Source organism: Acromyrmex echinatior, chromosome 3 (assembly GCF_024713525.1).
Source record: "Acromyrmex echinatior isolate Ae372 chromosome 3, ASM2471352v2, whole genome shotgun sequence".
NCBI classification, from domain to species: Eukaryota; Metazoa; Arthropoda; class Insecta; order Hymenoptera; family Formicidae; genus Acromyrmex; species Acromyrmex echinatior.
Window position 1 is genome coordinate 7,105,959 of NC_141854.1, and position 25,846 is coordinate 7,131,804.

The 25,846-nt window shown below is 31.9% G+C and overlaps 2 protein-coding genes across 6 annotated transcripts in view; both read left to right on the top strand.

Annotated features, from left to right (window-relative positions):
* The window catches only part of LOC105151783 (1-phosphatidylinositol 4,5-bisphosphate phosphodiesterase epsilon-1), a 129,177-nt gene extending 115,136 nt beyond the window's left edge, over positions 1 to 14,041 (top strand). For both annotated transcript variants that reach the window (XM_011065689.2, XM_087404388.1), the window contains 11 exons: positions 492 to 949; positions 1,497 to 1,800; positions 1,935 to 2,140; positions 2,845 to 3,146; positions 3,546 to 3,772; positions 4,118 to 4,345; positions 4,770 to 4,994; positions 5,090 to 5,393; positions 5,701 to 6,049; positions 6,264 to 6,587; positions 6,865 to 14,041. In XM_011065689.2, coding sequence (XP_011063991.2) covers positions 492 to 949; positions 1,497 to 1,800; positions 1,935 to 2,140; positions 2,845 to 3,146; positions 3,546 to 3,772; positions 4,118 to 4,345; positions 4,770 to 4,994; positions 5,090 to 5,393; positions 5,701 to 6,049; positions 6,264 to 6,587; positions 6,865 to 8,377 — 4,440 coding nt within the window. In that variant the 3' untranslated portion in view covers positions 8,378 to 14,041. The remainder of the gene's footprint in view (positions 1 to 491; positions 950 to 1,496; positions 1,801 to 1,934; positions 2,141 to 2,844; positions 3,147 to 3,545; positions 3,773 to 4,117; positions 4,346 to 4,769; positions 4,995 to 5,089; positions 5,394 to 5,700; positions 6,050 to 6,263; positions 6,588 to 6,864) is intronic.
* A 147-nt stretch (positions 14,042 to 14,188) lies between these two features.
* On the top strand, positions 14,189 to 22,021 carry LOC105151806 (N-acetylneuraminate lyase). 4 transcript variants are annotated; one of them, XM_087404390.1, is made up of 10 exons: positions 14,189 to 15,369; positions 16,455 to 16,529; positions 18,884 to 18,945; positions 19,039 to 19,109; positions 19,288 to 19,433; positions 19,513 to 19,681; positions 19,814 to 19,959; positions 20,242 to 20,413; positions 20,474 to 20,642; positions 21,927 to 22,021. In XM_087404390.1, the coding sequence occupies exons 2-9, from the start codon at positions 16,524 to 16,526 to the stop codon at positions 20,635 to 20,637; spliced, it is 936 nt and encodes a 311-aa protein (XP_087260516.1). In that variant the 5' UTR covers positions 14,189 to 15,369; positions 16,455 to 16,523; the 3' UTR covers positions 20,638 to 20,642; positions 21,927 to 22,021. The 4 variants fall into 4 exon arrangements, with proteins under 4 accessions (XP_087260516.1, XP_011064032.1, XP_087260517.1 ...); XM_011065730.2 differs by having other exon boundaries at positions 14,189 to 15,366; XM_087404391.1 differs by lacking the exon at positions 18,884 to 18,945 and having other exon boundaries at positions 14,189 to 15,366.
* Positions 22,022 to 25,846: the final 3,825 nt, after the last annotated feature.

A 25,846-nucleotide genomic window follows, 5' to 3' on the forward strand; every position in this document is an offset into this window, starting at 1 on the left:
AACATTAGACTACATATATTCCATATCATTTTAAGATTGAATATATTATGCTTATTCTTTCTTTTTTTTTTAAGTTAATAATTAGATTATTTGTAACTATTATGCGTATATAATTATACTATAGTTTTTCGACAATAAAGGATTTTTATTTTCACACTAATAAGCGCGCAAAAAACTCTCATTAGCTCTTATTTGTTTTTATTTTTTTGACATTCTCGAGAGTTTGATTACTTGTTTTATTAGATTATTTGTGTTTAATAAAGTTTTAAATTACAAATATTTCGTTAAGGAAAGTATTATAAGAGTATTAAAATCTTGTGTTAATATATTAATTAAGAATACTCTATTTCATACGTAAAATTTACAGCATTGTATCAGAATATCAACAGCGTTCTAGGGTTAATATAAATTGATAGAAAATTGAAGAACCTTTTTCATCGATCTAAGAAATACATGCGGTTTTCTATATTCCTTAAAACTACATATCTCAGGTGTTACATCATGGCACGACTTTGGTGCATTGGGATTGTGAGGGTGGTACCTCGAGAACAGCATTGGTGTTCGCACGCGTCGATCGCGCTTGTGGCACTTTCGTGTGGGAAAAGCCACCCTGGAGTCCTTTAAAAACGGCGCAAGTTGGAGGTGCCGTTCTCACAGAGGTTTCGCTAACCACGAACCCGGAGGATGCGATACCAGCGGGCCTAGTCGGCAGGTACACGCAGCAGCAGGCTGACTGCGCTTCTGTCACTTTGGAGGAGGGATATCTCGACCTGGGATCGGTGAAAGAGATAATGATCGGCTGTTGCGATCGCGATCGAGAGGCTGATCTCAGGAGCATCTGCAAGAGATACGGCCTACCTGGCTCCGACTGCTGCATCGGCCTTATGTATGGCTCCAATCTTCCGGACAATCGACTGATCTTCCTACTTTGCCCTCCCGCTCTTAGCAAGTACGTATGAATTATTTCTCTAGTTTTGCGCGCATCGATTAGTTTTTGAATATTTCTTACTAATAATCCGGAGAAAGAAAAGGAGATTCAAAATCACCATATTTCGTATAATTTAATTTAAAAAATAAAAATATATTTATTTTTTATTAACGAAATTAAAGATGCTTAATTTTATGTTTTTTTTTTCAGAAAATTTTTTTTTTATTTATACGTTTGAGATTATTTCATGAATATTTTTTCTTAATTTAATTATTTTATGTGTTATTTATGTCACAAACTTGTTCGTAAAAAATTACCAAGTTAATTACTATGCCATTAATCCATCTTTTCACCAGAAGATTGAGTTTATTAATAGTATATTAATGATACGTTCATAATTCGATATAATTATTGATTAGTAGTGGGTTAATATCAAACATTTCTCTCTCTCTCTCTCTCTTTCTCTCGTACGTATTTTGAACGGGCCTAACAATTCCCTCTAATAATTTATTGTTAAATTGCGTATTGTCGAGCTACATAAATTATGTAATTTGCATGTTGCTTTCAGAATATGGTACATGGGATTATGCTGGATATTGCGAGGCCTCAAACGACAACAACAGTTAACAGATCGTAGATCGCGCTGGTTAAAAGAAAAATATCTTCAGTTATACTTTTCGTACTTGGAACAGCCGATAGAAGGCTTGGAGCAGCCGACGACAGCCGACGCTATTCGCATTTTTGGCGGTCGCGACTGGTCTATGACAGAAAGTGTTGGCACGCTGTCTCCAACGAGCAGCAGCACTTTACGCAGACGAAATGTTAAAGGCAAAAAGACAAAATCAATCGGCAACATTCATGCTTTGACCAAGGTTCGCACACAGGCTTATCTCGCATCTTTTACAATAAACGTAAATTAGATTACAGATCCAGATTACTCCAAATGCCATATTTCATTTTGTAAATAACTGTCTTCATCGAATTAAATAGTTTTGATTTAACGTAGGATCTGAGTATAAAACAGTACGACTCCTCGACCTCGGATGGAGGTCTGTGCGTTACACCTCTTCGTCATATCGCTGGAAGCAGAGAGTCTTTAACGAGGATCCTACCAGCGTCACCGAGAGCAAGCCGAGATCGAATCCCGCCACGTAGTCCACCCGGTTCCGCCGACCGTATTACTTCCAACTTGCCTTACTCCGCTTTTCAAAGGTACATCATCCTCTCATACATTTGATTTATCACATCAAATTCTCTTTATCTATCGATTTTGAGCAAAAGATTTATATAGGTCGGGAATTATATAGATCGGAATAGAAAATCTTACGACTTCGTGTTGAAACTTATTTGAACATAAATCTGAATTATGAATTTAAGAAAGTTTTCTCATCTAAAGTGATAAAAATGAACAACTTTTGCCATTTTCTTTTTTTTTTTAAGCAACAAATCTTTGCAGCTGTAGCATCTTATGTTTATTATGCATTAACAATATTTCAGAATTTTTTTTATTAATATAGAGGTAATAATATCTAAAAAAAAGAATTGTATGAATAACGTGATGAGAAAACAGTCTTTCGTGACAATACCTTTCGGACAATTTGAAAAAAAGTTATAAAATGTTTTAGATTCTTGCTTTTTTTTCAATTTTGCTCCTTTTAAATATAATAAACAGTTTTTTCGTTTGAACTTCTTGACTTTTAAGCCAAATAATTTCGCCAGTTTTAGATGTAAATAATTAGAATATTTTAGGAATATATTTTTAAGATGTAGAAAAAATATGCTCCTAAAATAAGAAAAATGTAGAAACAAAGAAAATTTTATAAATTTTATAAAAAAAAAACCTTTAAATTATTTATATTATACTCGACAAGTTTTCTTGTATACGTCGCAATAACGCGTGCATATTTTGTGCGTAGTTTGTTATGTGTCGCCAGAGAAAAGGACAAGAACGGATCTGGTGGTATATCAGGAGGCTTTGAGGCTCCTTGGCACATGAAAGGAACGCGCACTACCTCGATGATGTACGAGACACAATTAAACTTTGTGGAGTTCGTCGCACTTTTCCGATCGTTCAGCTTACGAGCCAGAAAAGATTTGCGTGATCTGTTCGGCCAATTAGCAATAACATGTCGTAGCCAGAGTGATGGATCGTTAAGGGACTTTAACATCCGCCCGGTAGTGCTCAGACAAACCAGTGATGCCACTCCACAAAGAATCGGTGAGCCGATATAATCATTAAATTTTATGTAAAAATTTAAAAGAAAAAGTAGAATATGATGCATAAAATAATTCTTATATTTAATCGTGATAATGGAAATGCAATAATAATTCTTAAATATAGATATGCGAGTTAACTTAATAATAATTTGCATGGAATAAATTAGATTCACACTATTAAGTTTTATTATAACCATCCTAATTGGCATAGCATATGTACGTTTATCGATATTTGTTAAAAATATCCACTTTTATCAAAAATGGTTACCATAATTACATTAGTTTCAATCTATGAATGATTACTTTTTAAAATATTTATTTATAATAAAAAATAATAAATTTGAGTACTAGTTTTTTAAATATTATTTCAAATGAAAAATCAACATTTTACCTGTGCCAGGTTTGTTGACGAGAAACAACTCTATTGACTGTCACGAATACAAGACGGGCAGCAACCTACAAAAAAAGCAAATCTTTGATGCTGTTGCGGCGGCTAGTATAATCAATAATTGCTCGGGCGTGGATACGTCGAAATCCCAAGTAATTACTCTAGCAACATTTACGAAATTTCTGGAATCTCGGCAGCAGGAAAAGTTGAGTGACGACGAAATCAAGACACTGATCAAGGTAAATGCTTATGGGGTCAGAAATTCACTCACGAAAGAATATTTACTGGACGGCCTCATTTTTCTCTGACAATTTTGTTTCGGATATACAGGAAAAATATCCCGTAATATTTTATACGTCAGACCACCGTTAAAGTGTTTTGCGAATAAACTGCTTTTATTGAAGACAATAAACGATCCTTCGTTTATTCTCTTATGGCGAAATTGTGATTTCAATTTTCCTTATCTGGAAATGGAAGACTTAACTTTTTCCCATCCTCATGCGACTGTCATGACATCATTACACGCGCGCGCTCACACCAATGTGATGTAACACAATCAAATGAGCTCGTTTATTCTCATTCAGAGGCACGAACCGGATCCAGTACTTCGCACACAGTGGTGTTTGTCTTTTGAGGGTTTTGCACGGTATATGATGGACAAGGACAATTATGCCTTCCCGAACGAGTATGCAACACCGTCCGAAACCGAAATGCAGCAGCCTCTGTCGCAATATTACATTGCAAGTTCCCACAACACATATTTAACCGGACATCAACTCAAAGGAGAGTCCTCCGTACAGTTATATTCGCAGGTACGCTGTGACTTTTAAAAATAAACTCGCGTAATAAACTTTATAGAAGTAAAATGAATTATTTTTATTAGAATATTAATTTCTTTTCATTATAACGAATTGCAAATTATGCATTATTATTTAATAATCATTATTCAGTAAAATATAAAATATATAAATAGGTAAAAAATTATTTATATATTTTGTAAATTCTTTGAAGTGGAATTTCAGTCTTGCAAAAGAATAATTCAGTTTTCAATCTGTAAAAATGAGATTCATTCTAAGTTTCAGAGAGTATATATATCCAAGAATTATGAAAAAATTTATTACGCCAATTAAAAATATGCATTCCTTTGAATCGTGTGAAATAAGTTATGCAAATTTCCATTCGAAGTAGTAATTAGCGCGTATAAAACTTATTGTTTGACAACAAAAATTTGTGCAGGTACTTTTAACCGGATGTCGCTGTGTAGAGCTCGATTGTTGGGACGGTGACGATGGATCACCATTGATTTATCATGGTCACACTTTCACTACAAAAATACCATTTCGCTCGGTTGTAGAAGCGATAGATCGAAGCGCCTTTGTCAGTTCCCCTTATCCCGTAATCCTTTCCATCGAAAATCACTGTTCGCCAAGTCAGCAAGCTCGTATGGCTCAAATATTTCAGGTATTCGATTGATTATCTAACAAATTGTATTTTCTTAGTAATTATCATCGCACCTTTTTTATCAAATTATGATAAAAAATATAATATCATTTCAGTCTGTTTTTGGCGAGAAATTGGTGACGAAATTTCTCTTCGAGTCCGACTTCAGTGACGATCCTCAACTGCCTTCGCCTTCGCAACTTCGTTACCGAATTTTGATAAAAAATAAGAAGCTGGTGATTGATCCTGCCGGCCCCTTATCGCACACACCCCTTAGTCATCGAGGAAAAATGCTTATGACGGATCGCGCATCTTCCATGAAGCAAATGCGGACTGATGTAAGCAGCACATCAGTTGTGGAATACTTTAGTGAGGATGAAGACGACGAAGAGGATGACGATGAGGATGACAACATCGATGGTAAAAATAATACATTATTAATACTTGGAAAATTTAACATTAATCAGATATATATTTTCTCAAAAAAGGATATTGAAATTCATTATAAATTTCTGTTCTTAAGAACCTTTCTAAGTTCAAATTTAATCTAAATATGTTGCAGTGGCTACTATTGTCACTGTATCCTATTTAATTATCCTTTTATCTTTGAGTTTAATATAAATCCAACCTTCTCTCTTCCTTGCTTTCGAGAAATATATTATAGTAATTGCAATCAATTAAAAATTCACTGAAACGAATCACTTGACGTGCAATTAATTACGTACAGATAATTCGATTTCGAGCTACGAGAGATATCTGGGTGGCGGCCAAGTGCCGCACGGTCGTTTAAAATCGGATCCAGGGATGGACGACAAGACGCAAAAGCAAAGTAGCCAGATAGCCAAGGAATTGTCGGATTTGGTAATTTATCTGCAGGCGATTAAATTTCGCGGACTAAATACCATGCCAGTCGGATCAGGAAAAATACGTCATCAATCGCATACAGGACCAGTTCAGAGGCATAGCATCGCCGGTATAGGACCTAGCAGTATAGCTTCCTCATCAGGATCGCCGCAATCACTTTCGACGTCTGCCTCGATCGCGAGCGGCGGTAGCAACATCGATAATATCTTCAGGTCAGTTTTTTATTGTAAAATATTTTCTCTATTCATTCCTATACTTATATATCACACATATTTATTTTATTATATTTTTTTTTTAGTTTATTCTTATTTTCTTGCGTCGTTTCGTATTTTCTTTTTCGGCATTATCACATCGGCATTAACAAATACTGATTTTGTAAATAAAAAAAACATAGTAGTATGTATGTTTCCGTTCTTATGTTATTAGATCCACTCGTGGAATGCCGGCTTGTTTCCAATGTTCATCTTTAAACGAAAGCTCAGCGAAAAAAATCTGTAGGAAACAACCGTTAGGCGTAGTCGCTCATGCTGAAACTCAACTCATTCGAACATATCCCGCAGGAATGCGTATTGATTCCACAAATTTCAACCCTGTAATATTTTGGGCTTTTGGAATCCAAATGGTTGCGTTGAATTATCAAACTGATGACGCGGGATTAAATTTGAACTCAGCCATGTTTGAGCAAAGCGGTCAATGCGGATATGTTAGAAAACCTTCAGTGATGTGGGATAAAGGACATATGATGTACAGGTAAATTCATATTCCGTTATATTTCTTATAAATTTTCTAGTTATGCAGCAATAATAATTATAAATTATGTAGCTATGTAGCATACAATCTTTAAGAAATCGATTAATTATAAATCATAAGCAAATAATTGTTTCTGATCACATTCTAAAAATTTATCTTTGCTATAATAGAACGTTTTTGTATGTTAAAAAAAAAAAGTTAAATAAAGAATTATTTCTGAACGCTTATATAAATCATTTTAAAAAATTTTTTTAAACAATTATAAATGTTTTTACAGACGATTCAACCCTTGGGACAAAGAATTCGACGGGCTGCATTCTGCACATTTAAGTCTATCAATAGTCTCAGGACAATACGTTTCGGTTACAAACTTCGTCACCAGCACATATGTTGAGGTCGAGTTGGTCGGTATACCGATCGATTGCGCGAAACACAAAACAAAGGTGATCCATAACAATGCCTTGAATCCCATCTGGAATGAAAAATTCTGCTTCCAAGTGATGTTCAAAGATCTCGCCTTCCTACGTTTCGGTGTTATCGAAGCAAGCTCTCATCACGTGATCGCGCAACGCGTAATACCGCTTAAATGTCTACGACCTGGCTATCGACACGTACGATTACGATCTTGTAAAAACAAGCCATTAGCCCTTTCTACGCTTTTTATCTATTCCCGCTTGGAGGAGGAGAGTTTGGACTATAACACCTGCTGCCGCGATCATAAAGAGTCATCTAAGCGTCTCTCGTCGAGCAAAGAACCTGAGAAACTGAGCACCGTTGATCCCGGATCCCTGGGTGGTGTCACCTTGAAGAGACGAATGTTCTTCCTGATGGTTTATCACGTGATACCAGACGAACCGTACACCATCCTGAAAGTGACCCAGGAGAGTACTACGCAAGAGGTGATGCTGCAGGCGTTACAGAAAGCAGGAATATCGCCGGATCATGTAGATGAGTACATTTTGGTAGAGGAAGTGTCTCGCGGATGGGAGAAAAGAGACAAGGAAGAGTTACCAACTCAACGTGTGCTGGACCCTACAGAACATCCCCTTCAAGCACAGGCCCTGTGGAAAGGGCAAGGCCGCTTCCTGTTGAAGCGAGTAGGCGACGATCCAAGCAGTAGAGCGTGGCTCGCCTCTATCAGGAGCACGGCCGGCCACTCGAAGCTCAACGATTCCAACACGAGGGACCAATCCACTCACATATGGGACGAGGCAGACACCTTTCTAGTCTGCATTTATAACGTCTCGCCGGAGATCCCTTATGCGATTCTACGTGTGCCGATAAGCAGCTCAGCTCAGGACGTGTTAGCGCAAGCTCTGATAAAGGCCAGAAGAATGGAGAACCCAACCAAGTTTGCTCTGGTCGAGGAGCTGGAATGGGGTGGTGCGGGCGCTGTCGGAAGTGGAAATCGTCAGTTAAGAGTATTGAGTGACGATGAAAATGTTTATACCACTCAAGCCTTTTGGAAAACTCTCGGCAGGTTTATCCTTAGAGAAAGAGAACAAGCCATTCCGAGACGGAACTTGTTGCCAGCGACCCTCGATAGACTCAGTAAGGGATTTTCCGTAGGCAGATCGGTGTCCCTGCCAGGATCCAGCAAAGAAAAGGTGCCTGTTTCGGAAGCACTGTCGGACCCCACTTCTAGAGGCCTGAGACATCGGTTAATGATGTCGGGACGTAGACGAGAAGTTCATTCTGATGGAGAAGATACGCGTGAATCTGACATACTGAATGTTGCTTTTCAACTGAAGAAGGTCTCGTTCAGAAAATTGATGAGCTGGAAATCATAGTGGCAGTCAAGGGCGTCGTCGATATCATCGATCTTCGCCGCTCGGAGAAGTCACCCGTAAGCTCGTAGTCTAATTACTATGATCAGAAACTAGTTCTGGTCTTGCGAAACATTTTTCATGCCGATGATCCTGTCGAGGTGCGATCTCAAACTAAAAGAAGAGCTTCAGAAAGCTGAAAGATTTCACTTTATCAAGAATTTATGTAATACAAGCGTCACGTGGACGATCGAAACAAGTTAGAATCTGTAAGTCGTTAAGCCGAATGATAGAACAAGTGGTACGATCAGAATACTTAATATCTATCGCGATATATAAAGAAATATCAAACAACGTGTTTCCATCACTAATTATGTGATAATATGCAAAAAAATTTTCTCCAATAGGAAAAGAAAAAAAAATCATTTCTTCGAGAAAGAGCAGAATAACTTTTTGGGAAATTTTAATGTCTGGAAAACAACGCGACATTGTTAAATTCGATTACCTCCACGATATTTGAGCGAAATATTGAATAATGAAATCGCCATCGCAGAAAATAACTTCGGCAAATCGAACTTTTCAAATAGAATCGAACGATACCGACATGAAGATTATTACGCCGCCATTTTCAAAGATTTTTCAAGAGTTTTAAAAAAGATATAGCATATATCTAAACTTACGACGTAGTACAATCATTAAGTGGCAAAGCGACGATTCTTAAATCCCTTAAATTCGCATGAAAGCCAAGCATCATATTGGATTTTGTTATGTAGCAGTAAATTTGTATCAGACGCGGATTGATGCTGCAGCTTCCGCGTTCGATAGAGACGCGCTGGCGCGTCAAAACAAAAAATTAAATATCACGCGTCACGCCTGATTTTATTATTTTTGTACAACGAAAGAAGGAGGGAGATCGCACCGGGCGATCTCTAAACATTTTTGCCAAACGACGATTCTAAGTGATTTCTAGATCCGTGACATATTCGTAATGTTTAGACATATTGGAAGTGCTTCCTTGTTCGAACGTGTTTCCGTTTGAAATATATCGGATTCGCCTTCGTCTAATCGATATATCGCATCTCCAAAGAAATTACGTAGCTTCATGTGACTTCTCGTCATAAGCATCATTTTTATCATTTACGTCGTACCTGAGGTTTTCCATTGATACGAGAGTTACGCTATCGCGTAAAAGCTCTATAATAAAGTTATATATCGCTGTTATCGCACTTTATTTGTTCGCTCTATTAATGTTAATAATTTCTTTCTGCGTCTAGTCAACCATGTGATAAGGAATTTGAGTGTAGAATCCGATGAGAATATCATAATGTATATTGGGAGTTGCTACTTAAAGAACGTATTTACTATACATATATTGTTAACGCTAGAGGGTAGATCGGTGTTGCATTCTCGATTACCGTCCCTCTCTCCTGACTGTTTTAGCGAGCGTATGTATACGTAGACTATAAATACGAGACCAAGGAGTGTCGATGGAAACCGCGTCCGAATGTGCTATTGCTCTATTCGATTATTTTTTCACGTGACAAGGCATTCGCGCGTCGACGATCTTCGTCGCACACTCGAAGCCGGTAGCCTAATTTTATGGAAAATAATTTCGCTAATAACGTTAATTAATTAACTAATGAGAAACAATATGGAATCTGACGTCGCAAACCAGTGAGGTCGCGAGATAGCCTTGCCCCGTCTTCCACGTCCGAATCGTCCCAAATATTTTATATTTTTTCGAGACGGCTCCGCAGACTGACTTTTTAGGCGAATCTGTACAGCTGTACGACACGAAAACACCAGGATTTTTTAATACTATGAGAAAAATATAGAAATATATACACTAGTCATATCTTTCTCCGAGAAATGCTTCGCGACGTCACTGGGGACTCTGTATATTTTTGGATACCACTTCCTTCCTTATCCTTCATATCTTTCCGAAAATATGTAATCATATCACGTATCCACATAAAAGACCAAATGTTGCGAAACAGATAAACAGAAAAAACGAGAAATAAACACACTGGGCAATTTTATTTGTACACATATCTTTGATTATGAATAAGTAAAACAAGTAAAATAAAAAGAACATTATTTGATAGATAAAAGAAATATCATTTGATAGAAGAGAATAGATCAGTACGACCCGAAAACAATTGTTTTATTTGCTAAGTGTGGAAAGAAAGATAAAAACAATCAGATTAGTCCGGTTTACAGATCAAATTACTGAAGACAAATGAGAAAAATAAATAAAAACAAACTGTATTTATAATACCGTTAGTTACTGCAATCGTTATAAAATACTTTCAGAAACATGCTAACCAGCATGTAATTTACTATCTACCGACTCATTTGACAATATTGCGAGTAGTCAGGTGATCATGTGTCTCATTTTTTCAAAATGTATTTTTCGTTGCTTGCAATGTTTTTGTATTTATGAAAGCATTTGACATATTTTCCGTTATAATTTTTCTTTTTCTTCTTCTAGAAAGATAAGAAGTTACAATATATTTTGTAAAAATCTAAAATATTTCTCTTTTTAATGAATAAGAATAACTGACTATTTGTTTCTAAAAAACGTTTTAAAATTTGTTTTTAAAAATTAAATAGATGTGATTATAAATAGATGTGATTGCACTTTTCGATTATAGTGCAAATCGAGATAATCTTGCTCATCACTCCTGTTCTCAAGACAAAGAAAATAATCGATTAATTATTTGAATAATCGATTATACCTATTCCTATCTCTTTTCCTCTTTTTAGTTTTTTTGTTTACTGATCACCTTATACACGCAAATAGCTACGATGCATTAAAATTTCTCAAATGTTAACATCAGAAGTCTAATAAATCATGAAATCGCGCAATAATTTGGCAAGCGCAACAAACGCACATATACTTTCATCATTACGTGTAATTTATACTAAATACTGTGAAATCAAAGTACATCCCGGTATACCACAACAGTATTTACCTAATACGTAGCATCCTCAAGGAACATTATGTATATAGCAGCAATGAACAATGGCTACTAATAACATTAATTAATTACTATAATTAATATTCGACGCTCCTTGGACCTCCGACTAAACCCCCGTATCAAGATCATCGATTGTAAAAGGACCGTATCTATCAAGCGTTGCATCTCGATTGCAATCGTTGTAACCATTCGTCGCTGTGCCGCCGCCGAATGTCACAACAATGTGCGTGCAAGCTGTTAGCAGACAACATTGTCCATTGTAAAATCACAATTTAAAATTTTATATTTTTCCTCAATAAAACCAATTACTTAATTCACTCGTAACTTTGATTTCAGTTTAATATAAAATTCGACAAAATGCACTTCGATGTTCTGTTATGAATTATGAAAATTATGTTACATGAATTATATGTAAAATTAAATTATCTCTACTTTATTCAAATGATAACGATACGTTATTCACTGCAGACTATTTAATTTACTCACTCCATTAATAGCTATCATCGACACGCACAAAACATTTATTACTTGTTATTTAATTATTATTTATTATTCAGTATTGAATAGAATTTATTTATTGAGATAATAAATAAAACGTTTTACTTTTCCTTACGATATATAAAACGCAATATTGTTTTCATTATACGACATGTTCAACGATCTGTATTCGATGATATTTTCAATTTTTATCTTTTTTTATCTCGTTTTCGAGGCTGACATTAAAGAAATCGATGAGCGTATTTAAAAGATGATTGTATTAAGAGCGGTGCGCACACACGAAACGATTACTTCTTAATATTTTTGGGACCACTCTGATTAAGGAAACTACCGAAGGAGCTCCCAGGAGCCGATCCTAAATATAAACGGTACCAGTATTAAGGCTCCTCGTTTTCCTCGTCAGTCAAAAGTGCGGACCGCACGAGGAAAGTAGGAGAAAGGAAGAAGACAAAGAATGAGAGATGGGCAGAACGACAGAAATCGAACGGAAGATTATCCTCAAAGAGATGAAGCAAAAGGCCGAATGAATAGATGCTGAAGCACACTTTAAACGATCTATAATTCGCGTCAAAATTCAGGATAAACTTTTACTTATAGTCTTAAGTAAAATTTCACTTAATGCTTGATGCTAGATTTCAAATGATTATTATACTTCAATGTCAGCGTCAATATATAAAATTATAAAGAAAAAAATTCTACTCTAAAATCTGATGCAAATTATATATCATTCAAAATGAGGTTGATGCATCGAACGGGCATATCTCTAATTGTACATATCCGTGATTTTTTGGTAGCTGTTATGTTGATATAAAAAAAAAACACGCGTAATATATATAAATATGATCGTATATTCATACGTATTCTCGAAGGGCCGTCGAGCGGCATTTTTGCGTAACATAATTCAAAGTCAAAGAAAGAGAATAATAGCAGAATTATACTTAATCTTGATGAAAGATGCGATAGTTAGTAAGATAGAATGATTAAAAAAAGACAGATGAATTGATTAATTAATTAACATTTACAATTGATATTTACAATTCAATTAAGAGACGTATTCTCGTCGCGCGCAATCGGGCTGGCACCGACTTTGCACGGTGTGTCTCTGATCGAAATATGATCAAATGCGACATGAGATGTCTCAAATTGCGTATTTATGAATTTTATCATATTCGTAACGCATTTATCTTGCAAGCGGTCGCTGCCCGCGTCTCTTGTCGATGGCTTTCTCCGGCTCATCGTCAACAAGTATTGCTATGACCGTCGAAAGAAAATTATATATACGAGTTAACGAACTATGCAGCAATTAGTTAAATCGCCGAATAATAATGACTATATATAGTTATCAGAGGGAAGGGAATCAGGTTGATCGTTTTTTGCCTATTTCTCTAAAAAAAAAAAAACTTCATCTCAATGATTTTTAGCGTTTAATTTACAACTATTTACAATAATTTATTTATCGTCTTGGAAACGGTATGAAAAATACAGAAAAAAGCGTTCTGCCGTTCGATGTACTTTTTGAACATATATTGTGAATTCTTATTAAAAATTTTAACCTTAATCCGTTTAATCCAGTATTATTTTGTCACCACCTGTTGTAAACTTTTATGTTTAACCGCCAGTTAGTGTACAAATTTTCGAAAATGTTATTGTTGTACGTGCATAATAAAATTATACTTTTCGTAAAAATATGCAGATATAGATTGGTCAAAAAATAAAAAAAATTTTGTGAACTTTATTGTGAGATATTATTATCTAGTAACGAGCCATCATATTTCATGCATTACAATCGCTATTAAACCGCGATGCTTGAAGAATAAGATGGACGACGAAAGATTTGTAAGACAAAACAAAAAAAAATGTTACCGCTAAAGCAGAAAACTTCTTTCCTAGTACGCGTACAGTATGTCGTAGGATTTCGTCACATTTAAACAATTATTACAAAATAAAAAAGAACGAGCATTATACGAGTAGCCGCTAACATTAATAGAATTCTCTTTGGCGTTATTATGTAAACACTCGAGTAGCCTCTGTTCTCGTTTCGAAGAACAAAGAGAAGCATGTAATATCCGTTAAATAAAAAAAAGTATGCGATCATCTTGAAAACTTATAGCGAATTTACCATTACAATAATATATTAATACTATTGACATTGTTGAGAAAAAGGATCTACATGTAAATATATAAGCATAAAGAGCATTTTTATAAATAAGTAGGTATTGTTATTTTTAAGCGTGAAATTTCCTTCCCTCTTTCCATTTTTTCTTTCATATACCCAATTTTAAATATAAGAAAGATTTTTATATAATTTTAAGATAATTGAACAGATGTTTGTCTTCATTGATTACAATCAAATTTAATACATTTCTTGAATTACGCGAAATTTATGTTGAGACTAGCCACAAGCGCGCGCTACGCGCGCGTTGACCTCAAGCAACCTCATTTTATATTAATTTTTACAAATTGACCTATACAATAGTTTATATTAAATATAATAATAATATTAATTATAGAAGTAATAAGTAATAAATATAATTATATATAATAATATAACAATAGAAGTCGTGTGGCCCTGAAACAGAGGGATGACATATTTTCTAATCTCAATAGTTGTACATTTTAATGTTTAATATCTTGGTTTGCGGGACTAGGCACAACATTTTACTAGATTCTTTCGTTTCATGCAAAAACGCGTTGAATATAATTTCATTAAAATTGAAGATGATCGAGGGACGTCTCTAAGTAATATAATTAGGAAAATAGCATTAGAAACTGGCGAAAGCCATTTTACCAGGCAGATAGCATTTGGTTAATCAAAAGTTATTTTCCTGAAATAACCAATTGCCTATGATATATACAACAAAATACATTTAAAAAATATTAATTTTTACACTTTCGCTTTTTTGAGCAACAACCACAAAGTATATTTCAATTTATCATATAAAAATTTTTTCCTAACTTTTAATTTCCTATAGTTGATATGGTGATCCAGACCAACCAGAAAAGCCGTGTACGTATTCCTCATGAAAAACTGAGTCGAAAATATTAATAGCAAAATGTTGAGGTGTCAATAATTTTGAATGGTGAGCGTTTGAAACCGTCCAACCACGGCGTGTAAAGTTCGCGGCGTCAGGCGCGACGCAACCAAGTGGTTTGACGAATATTGCTAAATGTCACGATGCTGAATGAGTATTAAAAAGGTTCCGTAAAATCTCTATTAACGTCTACTGCTGTATTCTTAAATTAAGCACAATTTAATTAACGAGAAGTAATTTAAATTGCAAATTAAATAAAACATTAAAAAGTGTGTGTCTTTGAAATACGCGTTTTAAATAATAAACAAATTATCGAAATTAGATGCTCGAGTATTATTATCGCGATATCAATAACAGCTGATCAGCATTTTACTCTCAAGCATTTTATTGGTCGACGTGTTATCGCTCGAGATTGTGAGGCTCAGAATTCTCAACAACAGAATAATGAAAAGCATTCACATCGGTCAGTCAGTCAGTCACTCGATATCTCGGAGTTAATTTGGTATTAAGTATCACTTAACTATTCATAATCGATATTCGAATTGAAATTGCATTCTTAATGTTTTCTTATGCCGATTTCATCGGCTTATATGATCAAGAAGTCCGCGTTTCCGAACTGTGTACATGTTTTATTGCGTAAAATACGTATATACATTCAACTCTTGTATCTTCAAAAGTTTCTTCAAAAAAGTTTCTGAAATCATTTTCTTCGTGTTTTCCTCAACCAGCGGTCTCTTTAGTTGCGAACGAAATAACAAGAAAATTTTCTGTATAATTTTAAAATAATCAAATAATAAAATTTGTTCTTTAAATTAATATAATCAAAAATACATTTCTTGAATTATATAAAATTTATGTCACGATATAATTAGGCTAAAAAAATACAATAATTGATTTTTTTAATTAAAGATATAAATAAGAAATACGTAGTTACTTTCATAAATAAATTTGTTTATGTATTGCAAATCTTCTTTATTCTAATTCTCTTTTATTCTCTACAAATTTTATTAATTTTCTATAACAATAAGAAAATTGTAGAGATTCCAAAATAATTTAGATATTGAATTATCTCGACAATTCCAAAATAGTGAGATATATTTCTAAAACGTTTTAATTTAACTGAATTCTTAGATTTCTTAGATTTTTGATATATTTTGTTCATGAAACGTATATGTAGCGTTTTACGAGATAATGTTTATCTGACATAACAATATTTTTTTGATAAGATGCTATTTATCTTTTTATTATCTTTTATTAAAAAAATAGAACTTAAAATCTAAAAATTTAAATTAAAAAATAAAGTTGCTATTGTGTTACGGTTAATTAATTATATGTCATGATCAAAGTCAACTTCATTAATTCTTGTATTTGTACTATATTCCTTTTGTATATAAATATTATCAATTATTCAATCTTATATATACCAAAATACATAAAAAAATTACATTTTTGCAATAATTATAGAGCATATTTCAATTTGTCTAATAAATTTAATTTTCTAAGTTTTAATGCTTCTATCATTGGCATATACACATTTTGTTTTGCAAACAAAATCTTATCAACACTTGACGGGAAAATGTACATTTATAGGCTGCTGTTTAATTCTCTTTGCATCACTGTTCTTGTAAGGTATTATGTAACCATCGCACTGACAACACAATGTCTGTAAGTATATGGCATACACGATATTTATTGCACAAATATAGACAATAATCAAATAAATATTTAAACAAACACAATCTTCATTCTTTTATCATTGCACATTGCGTATATAATTATAAAAAGTAAAAAAACACATATAATTTGAAAAATACGATCAACATAATTATTGAGCTATACATTAAACTATAAAAGATCGATTGTGCTGTTATCATGTAAAATTTTGAATTAAATTTTGAATAAAGCTAAAGAATCATACTATATTCCGAAAAATATTCAATCATATCGCTTTAAAAGTAAATACTAATCACTATCTCTATTAAAAACAGTATCAATTACAAAAAAATAAAAAAAATTTTTAGTATACATATAATGTATTTTATGTATGTGTTTTTGTCTTTTGTTTTTTTGTAAAGTTGATAGTATTTAACTAAAAAATTATTGAAAACCAATATTTAACGATTTTTAGTAATTAATATCTCATTAACTATTGCGAAAATTGTAAAATGTGTGATAGAGAACTTTTCGACTCAGTTTAGTCTACTTTATCTACACACAAACGCTTTGTCAAAACTTACTAGACACCCTGTATATAAGGGTGATCGATTTAACTTGACCATCTGAAATATCTCATTTATTTTTGATAATTAAAAATATGTTTCAAATGAAAGTGAAATGGTTTCGAAGGAAACGTATTTTGGTTATGTTTTTTCTAGGTGGAGGCGTCAAATAGATATGAAAATCACCTCCACTTTTTTAAATGGAATTGTATGATTTTTTTTACACAATATGATTCCTCTAATTATTCTGCATATAAAAGTATAAAGGTAGTGATATAAAAAAACCAATAGTTTACGAGATATTTTACACTTTATTCTGGCACATATTGATATAAAGTGTTAAATAACTTGTAAATTATTAATTTTTTGATAACCGTACCTTAATACTTTTATGAACAGAATAATGAGATGAATCAGTTGGTGCAAAGAAAATACATGCTTTAAAAAGATATGCAAAATGGAATTTTTTAAATAAGCAACTATGTATTTTCTTTCCATCAACTGATTCATCTCATTATTTTATTCATAAAAGTATTATCAAAAAATTAATAGTTTACAAGTTATTTTATATTTTATGTGAATATGTGCCAGAATAAAGTATAAAATATCTCATAAACTATTGGTTTTTTATATCACTACCTTTATACTTTTATATGCAGAATAATTAGAGGAAACATATTGTGTAAAAAAAATCATACAATTTCATTTAAAAAAGTTGAAGTGATTTGAATAATATCTATTTGATGCCTCCACTTAGAAAAAACAATATGACCAAAATATGACCATCTCCTTCGAAACCGTTTCACTTTCATTTGAAACATCTTTTTATATTATCAAAAATAATAGAAATATTTCAGATGATCAATTTAAGTGGACCACCCTGTACACACACACAAGAAATAATATACATGTACACAATAAAATAATGATATATGCATATATAAAAACAATTTATATAATATATATAATATATATTATATTTATACATATTATATATATTATAAATATAATATTATATTTATATATATATTATATTTATATATTATATAATTTATTAAACATCTTAAATATAATAGTAAATAATAATAGATTGAATTTAAAATTGAATTGAAATATTAAAATTTCTAGTAAAATATTTTAAAATATCATATAAATATTTATTTCTAAAATATAAGTATTTATTTTTAAAATAAGAAATACGTATTATTATTTCCATAAAAAAATTTTTTCGCATATGGTTTATCTCTTTATTCTGATCATCTTTTATTTTCAATTTTCCATAAGAAAAAAATGAGAATTATAGAATAATTTCAAAATAAAAAAATAACTTAATTTCGACAATTTCAGAATAGAGAGATTTACTATACTTTTTTTATTTCAAAACTATTGTTACTTCCAAAAGTAAAAAAAAAATTTAAATTCCAATTTCAAGATGTTACTGCGCTTTCTTTGATAAATGTTTATTAAACAAAAAATAAAAGTTTATCCGAAAAGTTGTGATGTAATTTCTTTACATGTAGAGAATACGTTATTCACTGCGAATACTGAAAATCTATATTTTACGTTATGTATATTATATTAAATTTTCTGTATTTGTAGTAAATACCGCAACTATGCACAATCTATATTATTCAAATAAGGAATAAAACAGGTACATTCAAATCAAATTAATCTTTTCAAAAAGGAATCTATTTGCATATGTTTGCGATATATCATGCGTTTAATTAGAGTTAAATAAAATAAAATACAAATTTCTTATAGTATTATAGATATAAAAATTTATATTTTATGATTTTGTAGCGATTGTCATACACCTACAGAGGTCTTATTGCTCCAGTATTAACTCCTTTTACTATCAATGAGTAATTAAAATTGAATCATAAATTCTATAAATAATAACTAAAATTAAAGTGAAATAAACTTAAACTGAGTAATGATGATTGGTATTTATTTAGATCACTTAATTTGGAAGTCATATCAAAATATGCAACGCATCTATCAAAGAAAGGAATTAAAGGTATACTTGGTAAGTTACTTCTAAAATTAATTTTAATTATATTTTATATACTAATATTTAATATATTAAATTTTAGTCAAAAAATATTTTGCATAAAAATCATTTTAAAAAAGAACAGGTATATATAATATTATATAATAATTATTTAAAATCAGAATAATAACTTTTTTTATGTTTCTTATTGCAGTTAATGGAACAAATGGTGAAGGAATGTCAATGTCTGTTGCCGAAAGGAAACTTGTTGTCGAAACTTGGGTAAAGGCAGTGGAAGAAACAAAGCAACATCTGATGGTTCAAGTAGGAGGTGCACCTCTTCCCGATGTTATCGAACTTGTATGTATAATTATTATCATACGCATAGAATAGCGTACTATCTCCTGCGATTAATCAACATAATGGAAATAATATACAGGCAAAACATGCAAGCAGTCTGCCCGTAAATTCTATACTCTGCTTACCAGAACTGTACTTCAAGCCTACCACCCCTAAACAACTAATTGAATACTTGGAAAAAGTTGGTGAGGCGGCACCAAAGACACCGTTATTATATTATCATTTTCCTGTGATGACTAATGTTAATAGTAAGCGATCTTTCGATATTTTAGTACATACTAGAAATAATCAACTGACATTATTGACAAGAGTTTCATTATATACACATATTTCACAATAAATATCATTATCGTATATCTGTAAATTTATATATTTTGTAGTACACATGGGACGATTTCTTGAATCAATTGGTGATAAAATACCTTCGTTTGTGGGTATAAAATTCACTAGCTCCAACTTAGAAGAAGGAGTGCAAGCGTTACGTGCCGATAACAGAAAATTTAGTATTTTCCTTGGCAATAATCAGGTAATAAAATAAAAATTAGTTTAGATCAAGATTTAGGCGGTTTATAAATAAAAAATAAACTAAAAGTAGTTAATAATTGGTCAGTAAGTAGATTCTCGATGAGTGTCCTTTACTCACTGAGTAACCGATGGATGATTGCAAAAATAAACCTAGAATAGGAGAATTTTCTTACTAATTACTGATTATACTTATTAGCTATATTCTATAAGCTTATTTTTATTTAGGTTTGTATTTTTTATTGCAAATTAATGAAAATATATTTAATCTGGTCTGATTCTTTAGTTAGTGCCCGCTGCGTATGCAATGGGAATGGATTCCTTTATACTAAACAGTTTAAATATGTTTCCCGAACTTGTATTGGATCTTTTTACTGTTTGCAAGAATGGAGATATGATAAAAGCTAATGATATGCAAGAGAAGCTTTCAAGTGCTGTAATTGCTATAATGAAACATGGTAGGTACCATTTTTATATCTGATAATGCATTATTATTCAAAATCGGTTCTTTATTGCAGATAATCGAATACAGGCTGTAAAAATAGCAATGGCTCTTCTTACTGACATTGATGCAGGGCCATCTCGTGCATCACCTAAATCTATTTCTTCTGAAATTGTAGCAACTGTGATAAAAGATTTAACGAATTTAGGATATCAACCAAATATTAAATATTATTCATAATATTTTATTAGGTGTTGGAATTAATTCGTAGCGTTTTTTTAATGAAAAAATGTTATTTATTTCACATGAGCATTAAAAAATACATTAATGAAAGTACTTCCCATCACTTTCTACTACTTTTGACCATCTTTCGGGCAGTGAATGAATACCGCGTCGGAAGAACTGTTCATCTTTAGATGAAATCCAGGAATCGAACCATTTTGTACAATCTTCGTAAGATGTGAACTTCTGCTCGCACAAGCTATGAGCTAATGATCGAAACAAGTGGTAGTCGCTAGGTGCAATATCAGGAGAATACGGTGCGGTAGCACTTCCCATTTAAGTGTTTCCAGGTATGTTTTTACCGGTTTTGCAACGTGTGGGCGAGCATTGTCGTGCAGCAAGATGACTTTATCGTGTCTTTCGAAGTATTCCGACCGTTTTTGCTTCAATGCACGGCTCAAGCGCATCAGTTGCCGTCGGTAGAGATCTCCAGTAACGGTTTCATGCGGTTTTAGCAGTTCGTAGTATATGACACCCTTCTGATCCCACCAAATACAGAGCAGGAGCTTTGAGCCATGGATATTGGGCTTTGCCACTGATGTTGATGGTTCGCCGGGCTTAACCCATGACTTTCTGCGCTTTGGATTGTCATAATGGATCCACTTTTCGTCACCGGTAACAATCCGATGCAAAAAACCTTTTCTTTTCTGCCGTTGAAGCAGCAGTTCGCACGTGAGAAAACGTCTCTCAATATCCCTTGGTTTCAATTCATATGGGACCCAATATCCTTCCTTCTGGATCATGCCCAAACTTTTAAGATGTTTTCCTATTGTTGAGAAGTCAACTTCCAATGACGTAGATAATTCTTTAAGTGTTTGACATGAGTTTTCATTGAGCAGTGCCTGCAAATCGTTATCTTCAAATTTTTTCGGCTGACCAGGTCGCTCCTTGTCATCCAAGTCGAAATCACCAGCTTTAAAACGTGCAAACCACTTCCTATACGTTTGCTCAGCCAGAGCATGTTCACTATACACATCCACTAAAATACGATGAGCTTCAGCTGCACTTTTGTTCATATTAAAGTAATGAAGCAAAACTCCCCGCAAAAACACTTTATCTGGCACAAATTTTGACATATTCAATGAATTATACAGTATTGTTATTTATGATTTCAAGAAAGGTTATGTACGGCAAATGACGTCCTATGATAGATGTTTACAATGTATACAGAACTATAGGTAACAACGAAATAGTGTACTGCTTGTGCCATCTCTTGTAAAACGCTACGAATTAATTCCAACACCTAATACTTTTCTAGTTTATTCTATTTGTATATCTGTTATAATATTATATTATATACTATTTCTAATTCTTCAATAAATTATCTAATTATAAACGTAAATACTATTTTCTACCTGTTTCTTATCTATTTCTTTAAAAAATTTTATCTCGATTTTTAGCGTATAATGTACAACTATTTACACATACAAAGAATATTTTTATAAATAAGTACAGCTATTGTCATTTAAAGCAAGAAATTTTTCTTCATCTTTCCTCATGTATCCAATTTCAAATTTAAGAGATGTTTCTATATAATTTTAATGTAACTGAATAACGGAAAGTTCGTCTTTTAAATTGATTAAAGTTAAACTTAATACATATAACAAGCTATAACATTACATATAACAAGATATAACAAGTCTAATCTGTTTCTAAAATGTTTTTAATTTGAATAAATTTTTACATTTGAATTAATGAACAATATTTTTCATGAAATATATGGTCGGCGTCTTATTATCAGACAATCTTTATCTGATATATACAATGTTTTTCTGATAAGACATTAATGATACGTTTTATAAACAAACAGAACTGATAAGATCTAAAAATTCACTGATATTAAAACTTATATAAAATATGAAGATGGTTCAAATATAAAAAAAAATCTTTTTTTTAATACAAATCAATGTTGATAAACGTATTTACACTGAGTAATGAAGGTGTCTCATGCTTTATATACTTTTGATCTCGCGACAGCTGTTTTTGTCATTGTTGCGATATCCAACAATATTCAATGAAATCTGGCTTATTTTTATTTAGATTTGTGTTTTTTTAATGTAATAAAAATATATTTAATCTGAAATAAAAACCCACGCTGATATCGATGCGTACGATAAATTTATTGGTTCAATTATATAACAAAAATAAACGTAGATCTTTAGGAGATGCTGGAATAATCAAATTGTCGGAACATTGCAGATCGATGTAAATCTTTGAATTTACTGAATGGAATGAAAAATCCTTTTACAGATTAAAACAAACCAAAATTGGGAGGTGCCGCAGTCTTTATGCTAAAATCGAAAAAAAAGTTAAAAACTTACATTTTTTTAACTCGTTTAACGTTACTCTGACATAAATGTTTCCTTAATATAAAAGTTTTATAAATCATATGAACAAAACGACATTTAGCACCCAGCGTTTTACGTACACAAACAACACTGAGTTTATGAAACTAAGATGAAAGGCTTAAAAAGAAAGATTTATATCGATCTGCAAATTACGTGTATACGAATGCTGAGCGAAGATTCGAAATGGTAAACAAAGCAATTGTGTCTAAGTAAGTATTCGATCTTGCAAGAGATGGCGTTGCAATATATTAAATAAGGATAGATGTATGCGTTTGAGTGAGACAGAATGATAATATAAGAAATGAATTAAAGATGTCACTATAGACTTTTTTTTATTTGAAATTTTAAAAATCTGTACAGTTGACATCGATCAAGTTAGAGCGTCATTCCAGCATCCCCTTAAGTGCTTAAATAATTCGATGTAAATTTATATACTACGGCTGTGTTCCAAAATTCATTATTAGTGTTAAAAGTCTTATAACGCACGTAAACTAAAGATTTTCAGCGCCGGCAGTAAATTTAGAACACAGTTTGCATGTGTAATCATTCAAATTGCACGTCGAAATGATTTTTCGATCTTGAAATGCAAATCCGATTGAACTATATAATAGTAATAATCACAAATTAAATTGACTATTATAATTAATAACAATTTAAAAATTTGATGCTTAGAGGCATCTTAAAAGATCTAATAATATTAAATAATATATTAAAATCTGTAAATAATTTTATTGCAAAAATACCTTGGTCAAAGATCGAACTCATATCTTTTGCATTCTATGCAAACATCCTTACTAAACCACTGAGGCTTTGTCAAAGTAATATTTTTCGCAATAAAATTATTTACAGATTTTAATATGTTATTCAGCACAGTTTAAATTAAATGACTACATATATAAATTAACTAAATTATTTAAATTACTTAAGATCTAACTTGATCTTAACACATTAATGTTTTATTCCCCCCACTTGTAATCACATTTACAGCCTTAAGAAATTTTTTATTTAAACATATAGACGTTTCGATCATGGTCTTTATTGGTAAACAAATTAAACATGAAAAATAATATATATATTAAATGTTAATCATTTGAAATATGTGTTGTCATTATCGCAATTAAATTTTGTTTAAAAAGATCAATAAGTCACGATTTATTAACAATCGCCGCATATGTAATAAGAATAAATTGCTTTATATTAAGTAGCATAAATATGTATCCGAAATCTATATTATCTCCTTGCTATTTGCCAGAATGAAGATAAAGCTGTGCAAAAAAATCTTTCAAATACTATAATTGTCAAGAAAATAAAATATTATCATAACAATAGATTATAAGTATTACTAAGCAAACAGATTTGGAAAGAAATAGGGAATGAAAATAGGTGGGGGAATAGAAATAGGACTAAGAAGGAAAAATAAAGAAGAAAGGGAACTAATAATATTTTTCATTGACAGAATTAGTATGCCCTCAGTGCACATTAAAGCTGTTGTACACTATTCTAATCGAAATGTAAAAGTGAGATATCTCAATTGATAATATACCCAATGTGCATTTTATCAAATAGCACAATAAAATGTATTAAATATATTTTGCAGTTTAATTTGTTGCTATATTTTTATTAAACATACTTTTTACGATTCGATTTTTGTACAATGGCTTCAAAATGTAAGTGCGCACTAATTCTGCCAATAAAAAATGCTATAAGAAGAAGAGAGGGATTGATTTGAAGTTACGATTCTAGCAAAGATTCAGTATCAAATTGTCTATTTAGATCCTGTTTTTGTTTTTTTATGTAAACTGTCTAAGATATTAGTCTCTTATTATAAAAGAATTCGTTGTCTAAAATTATTATATCATTCCAATTAAAATTGTGATTATAATTCGTACGATAGTCAGATGAAGAACCTATTTTTTTTTTAATATTCGAGATATGTTACCGTATAACGTAGTTTTTAGATACATTTTAGTTTGAACAAACATAACTGATTTCACAATTTTTGCAAAAAATCTTATAAATACATTTTGATTGGGCAAAAAAACAAGTAATTATTCAGTTTATGAAAAACAAGTAATTATTCAGCTTATGAAAAACAAGTTTTTTATGTTTCCATTATAATATTAGGTGTTGGAATTAATTCGTAGCGTTTTTAATGAAAGAATGTTATTTATTTCACATGAGCATTAAAAAATACAAAGTACTTCCCATCACTTGTAAAACGCTACGAATTAATTCCAACACCTAATAATTATCAATTAACATTTTACATTAATTATGCCTCGCTATCGTGTGTCGAATGTTGAAGTTCTAAAATAAAATAATTAATTTTTATCTTCTTAAATTTTATGACTTAAGATTTACAGTCAATAACAACTGCTTATAATTTTTGTTTGCATCATAAATAGTGATGAAATAAAAGTGGTACAAACATTTGCGTTCTGGAAAAGAACAACGGTTTCTTATAATTTGATGTGCTCTAAAATAATACTAGCGTGCTTCATCAAGAGAAATATATTTTTGAGAAATATGTAAATTAAAATCTCCTAAAAACGTTTTTTGCATCTTTAAAAATTCATAACTGATAATCTAAGGTTCCACTAAATGTCCGCAACGTTCGTGAGTATAATTCCATCCTTGTTGTTATCAAATGTTAAACAAGGATAAAATTCATACCAGAGAGAATTGAGGGAGAGTGGAGCGGATCCGGAAACCGCCATTTGTAGTGTACCGTTGAAATGAGTAGAAGGTATAGTAGGAGCGTGATGGAACGTATGATGCTTCACACACTAATATTGTACCGCACTAGTATTGTGTGTATG